The sequence below is a fragment of the Bison bison genome, unplaced genomic scaffold, assembly GCF_000754665.1.
Source record: "Bison bison bison isolate TAMUID 2011002044 unplaced genomic scaffold, Bison_UMD1.0 scf7180017864066, whole genome shotgun sequence".
Lineage (NCBI taxonomy): Eukaryota > Metazoa > Chordata > Mammalia > Artiodactyla > Bovidae > Bison > Bison bison.
The window spans coordinates 294,269-312,576 of record NW_011494638.1 but is presented as its reverse complement, the minus strand read 5'-3'; the positions used below and the strand labels follow the sequence as shown (position 1 = coordinate 312,576).

General features: G+C 44.5%; 1 protein-coding gene across 3 annotated transcripts in view; it reads left to right on the top strand.

Moving 5' to 3' along the window:
* Positions 1-18,308, top strand: part of MYO5C (myosin VC) — a 119,902-nt gene that overhangs the window by 43,336 nt on the left and 58,258 nt on the right. For all 3 annotated transcript variants that reach the window (XR_825014.1, XM_010836750.1, XM_010836751.1), the window contains 8 exons: positions 3,943-4,024; positions 6,194-6,334; positions 8,242-8,367; positions 11,810-11,893; positions 14,126-14,260; positions 15,095-15,192; positions 16,791-16,877; positions 17,337-17,448. Coding sequence is in view for 2 of the 3 variants with exons in the window: in XM_010836750.1 (XP_010835052.1) it covers positions 3,943-4,024; positions 6,194-6,334; positions 8,242-8,367; positions 11,810-11,893; positions 14,126-14,260; positions 15,095-15,192; positions 16,791-16,877; positions 17,337-17,448 (865 nt within the window). In the remaining variant the exon portion in view is untranslated. The remainder of the gene's footprint in view (positions 1-3,942; positions 4,025-6,193; positions 6,335-8,241; positions 8,368-11,809; positions 11,894-14,125; positions 14,261-15,094; positions 15,193-16,790; positions 16,878-17,336; positions 17,449-18,308) is intronic.

Here is an 18,308-nt window from a genome sequence, read left to right as displayed (position 1 = left end):
TTAAAAAAATTCTAAATCAGGAATGGCCAACATGAAGAGTGCATGCCAACTACCATGCTGAGTGGTTTCCATGCACTTTTTTATTCCTTAAACAACCTTATAATTGTCCCCATTTTACAGATAAAACAACCAAGGCTTAGGAAGACTCATTCATGGTTGCGCTGCTGGTGGGAGAACCCAGTACCACGTGAAGATTGCACCCACCTCTGTTTTCCTGCAGAGGCCACATGAAGTGTAGAACCCTGACATGCCTCTCCCACTTGACAGCCCCACAGGCCCTGCACCTTGCCCACGAGCACAGGGCCAGAGGCAGGCTCAGACCCGAGCCTTTTACCAACCAGGCCCCTCATGCCTACATCCTCTTCCATTCTTGGATCATAGGGGTCATGTGTTTGCCCCATTCTCCATGAATTCTGATATATTTGGTGGATCAAGTTACCACACTGGAGGGTTTTTTCTAGCTTCTTTTCTTTGCCCAGTCCTGCTTTTCTGGGTCAGACTCATCCTAAAGACACTTAAAGAATAGAGTAGCCAGAGAGAGTGAGGGAGGGAAGCCCGGCCAGCATGGTGGCCAGCTCTGAGAGGAGTTAGCACTTGGGCTTTCGTTTGTTAGAGGCTGGCCTCAAGCGCCTAACCCCTTCCCCTCCCAGGACCAACCCTGGTTTCTCAGAGCGGGAGGGCAGATTTTCCCAGGGAAGGCATCACGGAGTATTCCACCTGGATTGGCGAGTAGCCCCTCACACCCTGGAGAAAGCAACTCACCCTCCTCCCTTCCCATATGGAGGGGTGAGCTAGCTCTGCTGGCCAGCTGCTACCTGCTGCAGGGTGAGGCAGGCAGAATTTCTACCCAAATATAGAGAAATAGTTATTTCGTATGAAATAGACTCAGGGGTGTTACCTGTTTAACACGGTGGTGGTTTGGTGGTTTAGTCACTAAGTCTTGTCAGACTCTCACAACCCCATGGACTGTAGCCCGCCAGGCTCCTCTGTCCATGGGATTTTCCAGGCAAGAGTACTGGAATGGGTTGCCATCTGGGTTCTAAGTTAATACATGTGACTCCCAATTAATAGTATCTGTCAACAGTTATAAAACTCTTACATTGCTGGGGTAGTCTAGTAAATTATTTACCTTAAAAGTAAGGATTTGAGCAGCCAGTAATCATCTAAGTAGACTTTTACATGGAAATAGTCCTGCTTAATAACAGTCTCTCTCATTGTGATGGAAATAAGTGATTGTTATATTTTTCTCTGTTCTTTTCTGTGTTTTCAAAAATAAATAGCCCTTTATTTTTAAGAATATATTATCTCATTCAAGAACACATATTCATGTGCCAGGAACTGTGTCAGGTGTGATGGGTGAACAGAACAGACATCTGGCCCCTGCCCTGTTGGGACTTAAATTTTAGTGGAGGAAGAGGCCATCAGAGATTGGGGTGGCTCCTGGGAAAGGAATAAGTGGATGGATGTGCCACTGGTTAACCAGGCACCAGGAAGAGAGGGGGCAGCTGAGAATTAGGAGTCAGGAGAACAGCAGGCAGGCATCCACAAAGCCGATAGACCACGGTAATCAGGAATTTGAATTTTTGGCTAAGTGGGCTAACTTCAGACAGGAGGAACTGTAAAATTTTAAGAACTTGTTAGAGTATGTTTTAAATTTAAATTTTAAAATTAAACCCCTCTCTAAACATTTAAACGGTAACATGCTCACTTGTCACCCATGAATTCATTTCACCCTCCAAAAAAGTAAGCTCTCCCCTTTAAATAGGAGTGTACTGTCTGCAGTGAATCCTTTCATGCCTTTCTCCAGTATGCTCATGGGTGGATTAGCCCTCATTCCTGCACACCTGGAGCTGCTGCGAGAGCTGAGCTCAGGGTGAGCTGGGAATAAGGTGGCCTGAAAGGGAAAGTTACCCTGCATGAAGACAATGAAAGCCCAAGCTGTGAGCCTTGAGATTTCAGCTCCGGACGTCATGGAGGCTTGTGGTTCCCTAGCCAGGCAGGTGTTTATGTTCTCTGGACGCCTAGCTGGAAGGGCTTGGGGCCGGGAGTCACACCCCAGGGAGTAAGCACTGCACCACACCCGTTGTGTGGCCTGGAGGGTGTCACTGAACCTCAGTTTCTGTGTCTGTAAGATGGGGCCTCTCTCGCAGGGATATCACCAAGGTCAAATGGAAGAAATTGTGAATGCATCTTTACAAACCATAAGGATTATTCCGATGTGAACAGGAAAAGGAATGTCACTGATGTTTGACATCCCGCCTCTACCCTAGGAAGTCCTGCCTTTGACCCCAGCTGTGGGCTTCAGGGCACAGTGAGGCCCTTCTGCCTCCCCTCCAGGCCCAGCTGTGGCCTGTCTGCAGTGTCCAGCTGGCCGAGCCTCTCGATCACACAGGGCACTAGTGGAATGGGGCTGTCAGGGCTCTGGGTTCTCCTCTTGCTCCATGGACAGTCTGGGACCTTAACCTCCCCAGAAATTCTGTACTGAGCCAAATGGGCTCAGCCACGTGAGACTCCCAGGGGACCCGTGGTTGAAGCTGGCAGGAACCTCTCAGGATTAGAGCGATTAAGAACTAACGCTTTAGAGTCACCACTAGCTGGGGTCAGATTTCGCGTGTCTGGCACCACTCTGTGATGGTCACCATCTCTTCTGACCGTCATGTGTAACAGTGGGGTGAGGGCAGCCCCTCACCTAGGGTGGTGTTAGGGTTAAGTGTGGTGATGGGCATCAGCACCAACACCTAAAGTGCTCGGATTCCTCCTGGCAGGAACGCTCCTCTGCCCAGGTGGTGGATCGGGTGCCCCAGTTCTGTTCAGCCTACATCGTGTTTTACTGCTGCTGCTGCTAAGTCACTTCAGTCGTGTCCGAATCTGTGCAACCCCATAGATGGCAGCCCACCAGGTTCCCCCATCCCTGGGATTCCCCAGGCAAGAACACTGGAGTGGGTTGCTGTTTCCTCCTCCAATGCATAAAAGTGAAAAGTGAAAGGGAAGTCACTCTGTCGTGTCCGACTCTTTGCGACCCCATGGACTGCAGCCTACGAGGCTCCTCCATCCATGGGATTTTCCAGGCAAGAGTACTGGAGTGGGGTGCCATCGCCTTCTCTGACATCGTGTTTTACAGAGTGGGGTAATTCACATAAAAGTCCAGGTTTCTGGATTCTTTGAGAGTCAGGTGACCAGACATCCTGATCTGATTAAGCCATGGCCACAGCTGGCTCGAGCTGAGCAGCAACCATCCTGTAGGGCAGACCTGGTTATCACGGGTCCCACACAGTTCCAGCCACTCTCCATGCTGTTATCTCCCGGCCTTCTCAGCTCCTGGGTCTGCAACTCCAGCAGCAGCCATTGAAAAGTCTGAAGACGGAGGTGGGGCCATGTCTTCCTTGGGCCTGAAGGGGTCTGCTGGGCTGTGACCTTGCTCTTTTCCTCTGAGGACTATGAAAGCGCCCCTCTGGGAGGCAAAACTGTGCTGCCTCTGCCTTCAGCAAGGAGTGGGGGCACAGGAGACAATGTTGCTGTTTTCACTGGGAGCAGAAGTGCTACAGTCAGGTGGACTCATAGCTAAGTCTGACACTGACTGTGTGACCCAGACAAATTTTTGAACTTCTCAGTCTTGTTTCCTCATCTGTGAACTGAGGATAATAAGGCTGATGTCAGTGTTGTTGTACAGATTATGTGATATGCCATATTGTGCACATGCCTACGTTAGTGCCTGCCTCGAGTAGGTGTGTTGTACACACCAGATTCCTTCCTGGGGCAGCCTGGAAAAACGAGACTTAAAAGCTGACTGCTAGGATGGTTAAAACAAGAATTGAAGCATGTTTAAAACTCACAGAAAACATAAAAAACAGTTACACTATTAAAGTTGTGAAGAATACTAACCTATAAGCAAGTATGTATGTCCTTCAAGTTATGTCTTAACTAGTTTAAATTGTATTTCAGTTTTGAAACCTTTGATGTGAACAGCTTTGAACAGTTTTGCATCAATTATGCTAATGAAAAGCTGCAACAGCAGTTTAACCTGGTAGGTGACTTTTTTGCCTTCTTGAAACTAGCTCTCAGCTGTGTCTGTCTGTCTGTCTGTCTGAACAGGGAGCGAGTCCGAGTCTGGCTCTTGGCCTCCTCAAATCTCACCAGCATTAAAGAGTCACATGCTGGCTCACTGCACCATCTTGTGGCTGTTTCTTGAAACTGCACCTTCCCATCCGATGTCATTTTTGTGGAGGCACCTGCCAACGTTTGTTTCAGTTCATCACCTGCCATTCTTGGATACAGACCCATTCCAGCCAGACCAAGTCGCTTAGTTTCCTGCAGGCTCTGGTCCTTGTGAGCCTCGGTATCTGCACCTACTCTCTGCCACAACCTCCCTGCCCCTGTCCTTTCCCATCCCTTCCTCTTCACCTGGAGAACTCCTGCTTGTCTTTGAAATTCAGCTTCTCCCACACAACTCGTGAGGAAAAGATAGTGTGACATCATAGAGAACATGAGTTTTTGCTGAAACGGAAGTGGATTTGAGTCTCAGATCTACCACCTCCTTCCCCTGGGGCCTTGGGTTCTCTGAGCCTCAGTTTTCTCATTTTGAAAATGGGTCAGTTGTATTTTCCTAGTATTCTTGTGAAGAGAAGACTTAATATTGAATGATATTCAGTAAATGCTTCTTTGCTTTCTTATTCCTTGCTCCAGAGTTAATCCATGTATAAGCATTAAATTTCACCCCACATTTGTACTCTGTTATCATTCTCATGGATTCCCTGGAAGTTTAGCATTTAAAATTGAAACTAAGATTTATTCCAAGTGGATATGCTGCATAACTCACCTGAAGTCAAATAGTACATGTGGATCCTGCCCCTCTCCGGACTCCAGGGCCACCTTACTTCTCAACACACACATTCACCGCAACCTTAGAATGATGCATATGCGAGACACTCTGAAAATAACACATCAGAGGCTGAAATTCCATTCTTTTCTTTTTTTATTCTGCCTTTCCTCCTCTTCCACTAAATCCTTATTTTTCGCCCTTTGATGTTGTTAGAGTCATCTATCAATAGGCAGATCCTCCTGGGAGGGGTAATGACTTAAAATATAAGCCCTAGTGAGTTCTCTCCTGGCTCCTGTCCCATAAATCTGGCCTCTGCTGGCCCCCTGCATCTGAGTAGCCTCTGGGAGGTAAGCCATGACAAAGGGACCCTGCCACCTTCCTCTTTTGGCCTCGGTGTCGTCTATGCTCCCTTCTGTGGTTAAAGCCCCACCTCTGACCCGGTGTCCTGAGCCTTGCATTCACCCAGCCTCTTTGCTCTTACTCCCCTTCCTTGCAGTGTCCGGCCTCTGAGGAGCCCTGGGCTGAGTCCTGTCTAGGCTCTCCCCTCCAGTACTGGCCTCTTCAAAGCCATTCCCACCCCCAAACTGAGTTACCTTTCCAGAACCTAAGTCTCGACATGAACTCCATGGGTGCTCACTGCCCCCAGGAAAAGGCCACAGGACTGAGATTCTCTGGGGGTTCTCCACGAATCTGGTCTGGCATGATTTCCCCTCTGCCGTCCTCCGCAGCCCCATCTATTACTCCAGCCATTACCATTGTGTGTTCTCTCTCTCTTTCTAGCTTGTGTGGGCACTGTCCAGTTCCCAGCCACCTGTTGGGCTTCCTGCAGTTCCCAGTGGGATTCTCCCATGGGAGCCTTTCTCCTCGCAACCCCTCCCCCTTCTGCCACCTGCAGCCAGGATGAGCCTGAGCCAGCCCTCTGGGAAGCCTTTCCTGTACCCCTGTGGCTCAAACAAGTAATGCACAAAGCTCTTCAAGTTGTTAGCCTCTCACACTGGCCCCACAGCCAGCCCTCTCGGGTGGGCTTGCTCTTAACCCAATCAAAGAGACTGGCTCCATGTTTGACAGCAGCAGTGGCTGAGCAGGGAGAGGCTCCAGGACCGCCTTGAGTGCCAAAGGTGGCAGGCTGGCCCAGAGTTTACACCCCAGGATGTGGGGACCCACTCAGCCTGGGCAGCAAGATGACAACTAGACCCAGGTTAGGACCCCAGCAGCATTGATTGTGGGAAAGGGGAGTGACATGCACCTCGAAGGCTTCCATAAACATTACAAATCAAGTCATGCGCCTACATTTTCCAAATGTTTATGTCCTGTTCTTCAGAAGCACACACTAATACTCTCTTTTACTTTCTATATTAACTTGTGGGTTTCCAGCATGTCTTTAAACTTGAACAAGAAGAGTATATGAAGGAAGACATTCCTTGGACTCTGATAGACTTTTATGACAACCAACCAGTCATTGACCTGATTGAAGCAAAAATGGGCATTTTGGAGTTACTGGATGAAGAATGCTTGGTAACTTTTAAAAATAATTTTCTTTAACTTCAGAGCAATAATAGATGAGCCTATTTCCAAATAGAATTTTTAAAAATCTACATGTAAATTCCTGATTGATCAATTACCAGTTGATTGGCTGTTAATTCTGGGACAGCAGTCCATAGCAGGAACCCCAGGAGGCCGGGTAAACCTCCCACCCTCAGCATGTATAGCCCACCCATGGGTAACATGCATGACCTCTTAGGTCATGTCCAGCAGGGAGGAGCCCTTTGAAGCTGTCTCTGGGTGTGTATATAGAGTAGACATGGAAACAGCAAGTGACCACACTCCAGTTGTTAATGACTAACAGGAATTGAGTTTTCTCTTACTTCCTGATTCCATGAGTCATCCACTGGGAGGTACAGCTGAAAAATCAACATCATACAATTGAGAAAAGAGTCTCTAGGAATTTTCCTATTGTTATTACCCTCTGGGAGGAACAACTTTATAGTGAGTCAGCCTAGCAGTGGCCTTCATGGGGCCATAGGAAAAAATAACCCTTAGGACGATATTTGGTCTTTTTGGTTGGAAATTGATATTTTAATGTTTAAACACATTTTTTTTCCAAAGATTTATCACCCCGTTCCATGCTCAGATGGTAAAGCGTCTTGCTTACAATGTGGAAGACCTGGGTTCAATCCCTGAATCAGGAAGATCCTCTGGAGAAGGAAATGGCAACCCACTCCAGTACTCTTGCCTGGAAAATCCCTTGGACAGAGAAGCGTGGTAGGCTACAGTCCCTGGGGTCGCAAAGAATCAGACACGACTGAACGACTTCACTTGTCCATGATTATAATGTTGAAGACGTACTGGTATTTTCTCCCTATAATTCTCAATTCCATGGTTCTTCTCAGAAACCATCCTTTCTGATGCCACCTATGTTTTAGTCCCTGCAGTGATGTAAGATTAAAAGGCTAGCACCAAGGCCAAACATTCTGGAATGATCTACTGGAGGCAGGGTTCAGAGTCCAGTGTGGGCTCTAGGAATATTTGTACCAAATCTACAGAGCTTCCCTGTTGACTCAGATGGTAAAGAATCTCCCTGCAACACAGGAGACCTGTGTTGCATCCCTGGGTTGGGAAGATCCCCTGGAGGAGAAAATGGCTGCCCACTCCAGTATTCTTGCCTGAAGAATCCCATGAACAGGAGGAGCCTGGCGGGCGACAGTCCCTAACATCGCAAAGAGTCGGATTCAACTGAGTGACTAACACTACAGAGATAGTCCCTAGGTGACCAGTGTCACAAAGAAGTTTGCAGATGTCATTTGGACACTATGTAGTATTAGATTCACAGAGTTCAGGCTGAATATAGCTGGTGATAGCTTCAAAATCACCAGTATCAAGAACAAGTTCTGCAACTAGCTTAGTGTAAGTAGTTAAGACCTTAGTTCAAGGAGGGAGTTATTAACTAGGCAGTAAAACAAAAGAAAAATTCTTCCTGAGGCAGGAGATGGAAAGGACTACATTTCGGTGCCAACCTTTCTCCATTCAACCAAGAATAAAAATTGTTTTCACCTAATGGAATTTATGCTACTTTTTCCTGAATCTTTAGACTACTTTGGGAAAAAATATTAAAATACTGCCAGTTTTGCAGAAATAAAATCCTTCATCCTTATATGATTATATCACTGTTTCCTTTTCATTGGTAACATCTTGTTCTTCTAAAAGAGCAGTGATAAAATGTCTATTGAAATATCACTCTAAAGAATAAGATCAAAGACAGACTCTTGCCTCTATTGCTGTTAAAAAAGGAGCCTCCCGTGTCGAGCAGTCCACTTGGAAGTGCAGCTCATCTTGGTTTCTTAGAATTAGCACTTTTCCTCCCCTTGGTTAATCTTTTGTCTCTAGTTGTCTTACTTGCTATTTGGTTTGTTTTTCTCTTCCAGTTACCACATGGGACTGATGAAAACTGGCTTCAAAAGCTGTATAATAATTTTGTCAACAAAAACTCTTTGTTTGAAAAACCCAGAATGTCAAACACCTCCTTTATCATCCAGCACTTTGCAGATAAGGTACAGTGAAAGTCTGGAGCAGAGCTGTCTGCCCACAGCTGTCTAGCTGTCCCCTGGGATGAGCAGGCAAGCCAGGGGCTTTTCTGGTCAGAATTGTCACACTTAGCGTGTGGCTGTGATGAGGAATACTTGTGTGTATGCAAGTGTGTGTGTGTGTGTGTGAGACAGTTCTCAATTTGGCTTTATCACATAATACATGAGTTTCGATTATATTTTTTAAAGATAAACGTATTGCCAGTGGACCTCATTTCTGATTTGGGGCTTATTGTAAGTTCATTAACCATTTATCAGTTTATTTTCTCTATGAAATTGTTCTAATCAAGACTGGATAGGGACCTCCCCGGTGGTCCAGTGGCTAAAACTCCATGCTCCCAGTGTGGGGGCCTGGGTTCAGCCCCTGGTCAGGGAACTAGATCTCACATGCCACACATAGAGTTTGTGTGCCACAACTAAGACCCAGCACAGCCAAAATACATTAAACTTTTAAAAAAGACAGAGTAGGTGTTTCCTACACTGAAAGCTATGTCTTGTTTTTGACCCTTTGCTTTTCTATTGTCATAATTTATTTATTACTTTGGTAACATAGATTGACTCAAGATGATGGGTTTTCTAGGTGATCTTTGTTTTCTTTGTATGTCTCCAATTTCTTATGGAAAAATGTTACTTTAATTTCAAAAATTATTTTAAAAAATCAAATTAAAGAAAGCTTAGAAGATGGAAGGATAAGAAGACAATTCACCATAGCCACCTGCCCTAAACATGCTTCCTCATCTTACTTTCCTTCCTCAAGAAAACTCCTGCTGTCTGCTTTATTACCCAGTTGGGTGTTACTCCTGTGGCCTGGCCTGCACCTTGGGATTGTGGGGACAGCCTGGGCTTGTGTGTCCTAGCCACTGATGCTGTGGGTCAGTCTGCTGGTCGTGCCTGGGTGCCCACAGGGGCAGTGGAGGGGACAGCCAGCTGCTCAGCTGTAATAACCTGTGTGGGCGAGAGGAGCGCTGTTAAACATGATCGCCTTTTAGTGCTTTAGTTTTTCACATAGGCTCCTGAAGAGATGCTCATGAAACGAGTGTTGATATAGCAAGTTATATTTTCTAGCTGTCCTTTATAATTTCAGTTGTGATCCCAAGTTAAAAAAAAAAAAGGTATCAGACTTCCTGCAAAGCACATATATGGGATTTACTTCAAGAGACCCTGTCTATAGTACATGGTTTCTGTACATTTAATTCTTGTCATTTGGTACTTCTAAGAGGATCCTCTTAAGAGAGCTAACAACGCTGCATTTTGTGTGGACTGTGGATTGGAGGGAAGAAACCACACATGCCATAGCGTTAGCTTACATTCTCAATTTAATTAGCCAGGAAAATAAAATTATCTTCAGAACAAGGCAGCTGTGCTTAGATACAGTACGTCAGCACACTTTGCCGTGGTCCTCAGAGCCCAGACAGAGACACTCAGCTGCCTGGGACACAGTCCCTGCAGACAGTCTCCTGGGAAAGCTCTCTATTTATTACACCATTGCTTGTTTATCTAGTGGCTCACACACCAGCCTGGAAGAACTTACACAACAGTCCTCGTGCTTTATTCACACGGGTGTATTTACAGCCAGCCAGCGTTCCTGGTTCCTAACCCAAACTGTGCACCAGTAAGGATACTTTCCTCCCCATGGGACAAAGCAGAGTCCTTGTCAGGGGTCCCTGAACACCCTCTCTGCCTCCACATTCCAGCACCCCAAGAGCCTGTTTGTTCACAATTTTTAAAATGTTTTTTTATTTATGAAGAATATCACATTTTAAAATAACAGTCCAGAAATTTGACTACTGTAAATAGTGCTGCAATGAACAACAGGGGTGCAAATATCTTTTTGAATTAGTGTTTTGGTTTTCTTGATATATATATATATACACACACACACACACACCCCCAGGAGTGGAATTGTTGGACCAAATGGTAATTCTATTTTTAATTTTTTGAGTAAACTCCATACTGTTTTCCATAGTGGCTGCACCAATCTGCATGCCCACTGACAGTACACGAGTGTTCTCTTTTCCCCACATCCTTACCAACACTTGTTATTTGTTGTCCTTTCAATGATAGCTATTCTGACAGGTGTGAGGTTTATCTCACTGTGGCTTTGATTTGGATTTCTCCAGTGATTAGTAGCCCTGAGTATCTTTTCATGTGCCTGGTGACCATCTGTTTGTCTTTGAAAAAATATCTATTCAGATTCTCTGCTCATTTTTGAAATAGGATTCTTTTTTTGTAGTTGAGTTATCTAAGTTCTTGTATTTTGGATATTAATCCCTTTTCAGATATATCATTCACAAATAACTTCTCCATTCTGTAGGTGGCCTTTTTGTTTTGTTGATAGTTTCCTTTGCTGTGTAAAAACTTCTTAGTTTGGTGTAGCCCGATTTATTTTTGCTTTTGTTTCCCTGGTCTGAGGAAACATATCCCCCAAAGTATTTCTAAGACCAATGTCAAAGAGCATGCTACCTGTGTTCTCTTTTACAAGTTTTATGTTTTCAGGTCTTACATTTAAATTTTAATCCATTTTGAATTTATTTTTGTGCATGATGTGGGAGTAGTCCAGTTTGATTATTTTACATGTAGCTGTCCAGTTTCCCCAACACCACTTACCGGAGAGGCTGTCTTTTCCCCACCGTATGCTCTTGCCTCCTTTGTCATAGATTAATTGTCTATAAAAGTGTGGGTTCATTTCTGGGCTCTCTGCTCTGTTATATTGATTTATGTGTCTGTTTTTATGCCAGTGCCATACTGTTTTGATGACTGTAGCTTTGTCACTAACTAGAGATTTGAATATTTAAGGAGCCACTCTGGCTATTTTGTTGTTACAGATTCAAGAAGCCTATGAATCAGAAAGGGCTTCATGGAGGGTTTTTCTAAACCAAACTCTAACCCACTGTAAATCTGACTCTAAGGGTTTTGTGCCTTGGAAAGCTGTGTGGTCAGCTGGTCAGTTTTTCTTTTCTTTCTACCACATTAATGCTGATTCAGGAAGACATTTCTGTTTGAACTCAGAGGATACCACTGAGCTTTTCTGCTCCTCCTGGTGACTTCAAAGGCAAAGAGAACCCTAAGTGAGGTCTTCGTTTATTAATTGCACATATAACAGGGAACAGTCACCCACCTGTGGCCAGTGGAAACTAACAGGTGAGTGTAGGTGAGTGTAGAGTGGCCAGTGAGAAGTCCAGGCAGTGGGAGAACACAGTGCTTCCCATCAGATGACACAGCCCCAGCTTTCCAAGATTTCTATAATATAATAAGGTTGCTGAGACAAACAGAAACTGGATCTCTTTTTAAAACATTGCTTTTATAGCCCCTTCATTAATCTTTCTTAAAAAAAAAAAAAAAAGAAACTTGTGGTACTTAGATGCTTTCAGCTTTTGCCTCTTTGGAAATAACGCCTTTGTTTGCATAGGTAGAGTATAAATGTGAAGGCTTCCTTGAGAAGAACAGAGATACCGTCTATGACATGCTGGTTGAAATCCTGAGAGCAAGCAAGGTTTGTAAAGTACTAAAGGGTAATTGATGTTATTCATTGTGTACTTGACATGGACCTAGATGTGTATCAAGAGAAAGAAACATGTGCATGTTACCTGTCTTGTAACAATAAATTGTAGCTTCTACATAGAAAAAATCATCCTCATTAGTATAGTGATGAGTATTTTTTTTTTAATTTTAGAGAGCTTTTTAAAATATAATTTAAAACTATTTTGTGCCAGTACAATATGTTAATTTTACAAATCTAAAATTTTATCTACTCTTAAAGTATTTGCAAAAACCATACATCCTTCTTCAGCTTTATTGCACACTATAAGAAAATACTAATTTTTAAATTAGAAAATATAAAAATGCTTTCAATATAGAAGAGACAATCTAATTTTAAAGACAATACTGTATAAGAATGTCTACCCAGAAAACAAAAAACTTTCACAGGATACCAAGCTGGCCAGATGCTTCAGAAGATCCAGTACTAGTCCAAGATACTTAATCCCAGCTGTATCGTCCTTCTTCATTAGAAATCTAGATGCCACTCAAGGTGGTTTCATATATAAACAAAAAATGACCATTTTAGAATTGGCACTAAAATATGTTTCTAGCTTCTGAAAGCATTCAAATTTTTACTACATGCAAAATCAAAAATCAAATGTGCCGATGATAGAGAGGAAGGACAGTGAAGATGATCATTTAAAAAGTCATTCACACTTTATACCTTCACTCACAGATATTTATAGGGCACCTACCATACACCAAGCACGGTCCTAGACTCTGGGGAAACAGCAGTAAACAAGACAGATAGGGTTCCTGACCTCAAGGAGCTCACATCGCACAGGGAGCAACCTACCTCCCAGATGAGAGCAATTCGTGGAAGGCAGTGCTAAGTAAGTGCTCAAGGAAACCAAAGCAAGGCAGGATGCTGCTCTGCGAACGTGGGCTCCTTGAATCCATGGTACCATGTGCTGAAGTGTCACCGTAAGAGTAACTTCTGGCTTTTTCTTTTCCTCCTTAAACATTTTTCTCAATTTAAGAATTTTAAGAACTCAAATTCTTAAAGTTTGAGAATAAGGATGTTTCATCCACAGTCCTTCATTTTTTGTGAAGATTTGATTATCATACTTATTTTCCTTGTTTTTGAAGGTCCCTTGTCCTTTGTTAATGCTCAGGTGTTTTGACAGTTTCCTAAATAAGCCTGAGCACTTCCCCTAATGGTCATAAATAAATCACAGGCCATGGAAACTTCAGTTATTAAAATTGATCTATGACAGAGAATTCAATGTAGAAATAGTCTGTATTTTGTGTACCAAATTAGTTGACGTAATTCACCGATTGTATGTATACTCACCCCAGGCCAGCTTGGGGTCCAGCATGCTGAATTCCTCAAGAGGGATTCAGATTGCCATGAAGCACAGATGGGTCTCTCCACTAAACCCACAAGCTATCAGAGGCCTGGGAATTTCGCATTTACTTGTTCCATGGGGGCTACAGGATACATCAGGCAAGAATTCTCCCCCAGAGGAGATTCTCAATGTCTGATTTAAAAGAAGAAAACATAAGGTCTTCTCTAAGAGATAAGGCATTTAAAGGAAAAAGTGATGCAGAGTAGAAAGTAGTTCTTAAAAAAAGGTACAGATTAAAGATTAAGATAACTCAGAGGAAGTTGGAATTAATACATGCTGGGATACCAGGAAAGGTATTCTGAAGGGAGTGGGGCTGAAAATATTATAATAGAACCTTAAATAATGGGTAGGGTTTAGATAGCATCACCAACTCATTGGACATGAATTTGAGCAAATTCTAGGAGACGGTGGAAGACAGAGGAACCTGGCAGGCTGCAGTCCATGTGGTCACAAAGAGTCCAGCACAACTTAGTGACTGAACAACAGTTAAATCTGTGGGGCTGAGAATGTGAGGTTAGGAGGGAAGAGGTTCCAAGTGCAGAAGCAACATGAGCCAAGGCACAGAAGGAGGAAGATTATCTCGTTTTCTGACTGGTGGAGCGATACCCACATACAGATATTCACATGGTTTCCTTCCTGCTCTCATTCCTGGGAAAGAAACCATCAGGCATCCCCAGTGAGGGCGATCCCCTTGTGGAACTGAGATTTGGCCCGGATTGTTACTTTACCCACCACTGGTTTAGACAGGTTGGGATTATGTTGACCTTTTCCTCGATTATACCAGCTGAGGACTGTGGGCAAACACTTGACATTAAAACCCTCTCTGTTCTTCCTAGTTTCATCTCTGTGCCAACTTTTTTCAAGAAAATCCAGTTCCTTCTTCCCCATTTGGTTCAGCAATCACAGTGAAATCTGCAAAGCCAGTCATCAAGCCAAACAACAAGCATTTCCGGAGCACCGTGGGGAGCAAGGTACCCAGAGAGTGGCTGAGGGCCCAGCCAGGCTGAGGGCAGGATCAGGGCTGGGTGGGACCATTCTGGGCCTGGACACTGTGCTGTGCTCAGTTGTATCTGATTCTTTGTGACTCTTTGGACTATAGCCTGCTAGGCTCCTCTCTCCATGAGATTCTCCAGGCAAGAATACTGGCGTGGGTTGCCACACCCTCCTCCTGGGGATCTTCCAGACCCAGGGATCGAACCCATGTCTCTTATGTCTCCCGCACTGGCAGGCAGATTCTTTACCATTGCATTACCTAGGAAGCCATGGACATGGACACTGGCACTGGGCTTCTTCAAATCTAATATAAATGCAAAGAAGAGTAGTAGTTCATTGTCATGGTGCCTCCACCTCTGAGCAAACTGTATGTTTGCACAATAACCTGCCTCACTAAGCCCTTGGCTGTTGGGGAGTATTGGACAGAGAACTCCTCTGTCCGTAAAAGCAGGATATGCTGAGATAAACCCAGTCATAGACTAAAACCTTTCATAATAGATGTTTATGCATGAATTTCATTTTTCCTCTTCTTGAGTAACTTATCAAGGTTGAACCTCTTTTTTTAACTTTCTATTTTATACTGGAGTATGGCTGATTAACAATGTTGTGATAGTTTCAGATGAACAGCAAGGGGACCCAGCCATACATATACATGTATCCATTCTCCCCCAAACTCCCCTCCCATCCAGACTGCCACAGGACATTGAGCAGAGTTCCCTGTGCTATACAGTAGAGGCCCTTTTTTTCTTTTAACCTTCATCTGAGCGTTATTATATTCAGGGCAATGTTTGTCGCCTGACCTTGTTTCCTAGTTCCGCAGCTCTCTGTACTTGCTCATGGAGACACTCAACGCCACCACTCCCCACTATGTCCGATGCATTAAGCCAAATGATGAGAAACTGCCCTTTGAGTAAGTGTTCTGCAACAGAGGAGGGTGGGGGCAAACACCGAGAAAGCCGTCTCTGTCATGATGTTGGAGAATTTGCTTATAATTGTCTAGAACTTTACTATTTCTGGGTTTTTAAATGATTCAAAACAAGTCTGCCCTCTACATCTAGTATTAGTTCAACCGCTCTGGCTAAGCCGGCTCATCTCCGGGATTAAGCAAAGGGGCTAGATTGAAAGAATTATTCTACGGCTAGGGCTTATGCAACTGAGAAAGCCAGAACATTTTCCTTGATGGTGAGAATTTGTATGTGTTTGCAGGAGAAAGGCTGTAGAGGGGTCTGAAGTTTTGCCTTCAAACCTGGCATGAGGTCTTAGGCTTGTTCTCTGGGGCCCCAAGAGGAAGACCCGAACCCACGAGTAGAAGTTACAGAGGGTCTCTTAGGTGACTCGAGCTGAGAGGCACCTTAGGGGCTGCACTGTCCTGTGTCTGGGGTCCTCAGAGGGTCAGACCTAGGCCAGAGGGCCACCTGGGGAGTGTCTTGTACAGGGAACATAGCAACGTGTAGGTGCTAGGATGGGGAACTTGGATGTTTCTCTCACTCTGGTTGTCGTTTCCCCACAAAGCTGCTCCTGCCATCTTGGTCAGAATCAGCTGCTCCCAGAGGAGATGCTTTCAGTTCTTCCCAGTTGAGGATAATGTTTGCTGGGGGTTTATCATACAGGGCCTTTATTATGTGGAAGTAGGTTCCCTCTTTACCACTTTCTGGAGAATTTTTATAATAAATGAATGTTGAATTTTGTTGAAAGCCTTTTCTGCATCTGTTAAGATTAGCATATGGTTTTTTTGGAGCCCTCTAAATGATCATACTATAAAGAGTAAAACAGATGTTAAAAAGTTAGTTTGAGGTAAATATTTTGAAAGTCAAATTACTGGAATTAAGTTACTGTGTATCTACCAAAAACTTTTAAACATTTATTCATTTGAATCTAAAAACTGAAGCAGATTTCCATGATCTATTTCTCCTAAATGTTGGTTATTTATTAATTGTTTTCTTACAATAATTTAAAGTTTTTTATCAAGACATAAAATATTTTTAAAATGTTGTGGTTCAAAATTGTAGTAAGTACAGAACAACAGTTTGGATGTAGACCTAGGGAATACATTCCTCTTAGTCCAAGTGATGGCATACCATCATAACGAAGAATGGTAGATTAAAGAAGTTATATATTTATGCAAGTATATATATTCTGCTTCATATTTATTATTTTAATAACCTAAATTTCAATAGTTTACTTTTAATTGGAACTATTCTCAAATATCATACATTCTTCAACTATTAATTCACACTGGATAGTCTTTAGAAAGCTGATTTGAAACTCCAAAAAAAAGAAACAATCAACTGGTCCTTTCCGTGTCCTCCGTGTGGCTTCTGAACTGTTCCACAGAGGTGCTACCCTCAATGACATCCAACACGTATTTATCAAGTATCTGCTGGGTTTGGGGGTCAGACAGGCAGATCCTGGTCCCCAGGAGCTCACATTCGGGGCAGGTCTGCTACACTGTTTATGGGCCTGTTTGTCAACTATGATGATTTAATACATGATCAAATCGTCCTTAAGGTTTGACTCCAAAAGAATTGTTCAGCAGCTGCGAGCCTGTGGCGTCTTAGAAACGATTCGCATTAGTGCCCAGAGCTACCCTTCTAGGTATGTTGTCAGCTCCTTATTTGGGGGGAAGAGTGCCCAACTTCAGGTCTGTGCTGAGAACCAAGGGAGGAACTGCCTTGTGTTCCGGCAGATCTGTCCATAAGATATCCCACCATGCTGTGGGAAGGTCAGAGAGGGTGATAGACGGGCAGCATGGTAGACAGAGGCCACCGTCCCCACCCGCCACCCCATCTGTCCTAGTGAGGGTCACCTGCTGCCCCCCCAGGGCTCCTGGGACAGCGGTCTGGAGGGGGCGGGGAAGACAGTTGTTGAAGTGGAGCATTAACAGAAGTCATCCGGGGAGCACACAAGTGTGCTCAGGTGAGGCTTGGGCGGTGTCCCAGCATCTCTGGGTCAAAGGTCAAGGCCCCCCAAACAGTGGCAAGTAAGCCTGTGGGGTCCACAGACAGCATGAGCTTTCCTCCAGCCTGCCTCCTCAGGTCTGCCTTGGTTTTCCAGGTGGACATACATTGAGTTCTACAGCCGCTATGGGGTCCTCATGACCAAGCAGGAGCTTTCATTCAGCGATAAGAAGGAAGTGTGCAAATTGGTCTTACACCGGCTCATCCAGGTCAGTCCTCCTTCCTGGAATCAAGGGCTCCCAAGCACTTGCCTCATCTTTGCCTGTGTCTTGGGGCCATAAATGTCATGAATGCCTGGGAAGAAAGAAGATGTGCCTGAGTGTCTGTGTGCTAAGGAGGTCAGAGCAGACTTACTCATGGAGCATCATCTCCCAACAGCAGGACTCATCTTCAGGGTCCCTCCCCTACCCCACCAAGTCCTCCTGTCCTGCTGGACTCTCCTGCAACCCAGCGACTTCTGTGGGCCTAACTTATGTTACACATTCAGCTACACAGTCATTAAGCCAGGTCGTGGCTCTCAGTGTGGATTTAGAAGGTTGCTGAAGCCATGAGTTTTGACAGAAAAGAGATGGGGAAAGTAGCTCTAATGGCCAGGAGAGGAGTGGTGTCCAGTGCAGTTCAGTCACTCAGTTGTGCCTGAAAATGGACTGCAACATGCCAGGCCTCCCTGTCCATCACCAACTCCTGGAGTTTACCCAAACCCATGTCCATTGAGTCGGTGATGCCATCCAACCATCTCATCCTCTGTCGTCCCCTCCTCCTGCCCTCAATCCCTCCCAGCAGCAGGGTCTTTTCCAAAGAGTCAGCTCTTTGCATCAGGTGGCCAAAGTATTGGAGTTTCAGCTTCATCATCAGTCTTTCCAATGAATACCCAGGACTGATCTCCTTTAGGATGGACTGGTTAGATCTCCTTGCAGTCCAAGGGACTCTCAAGAGTCTTCTCCAACACCACAGTTCAAAAGCATCAATTCTTTGGTGCTCAGCTGTCTTTATACTCCAACTCTCACATCCATACATGACCACTGGAAAAACCATAGCCTTGACTAGACGGACCTTTGTTGACAAAGCA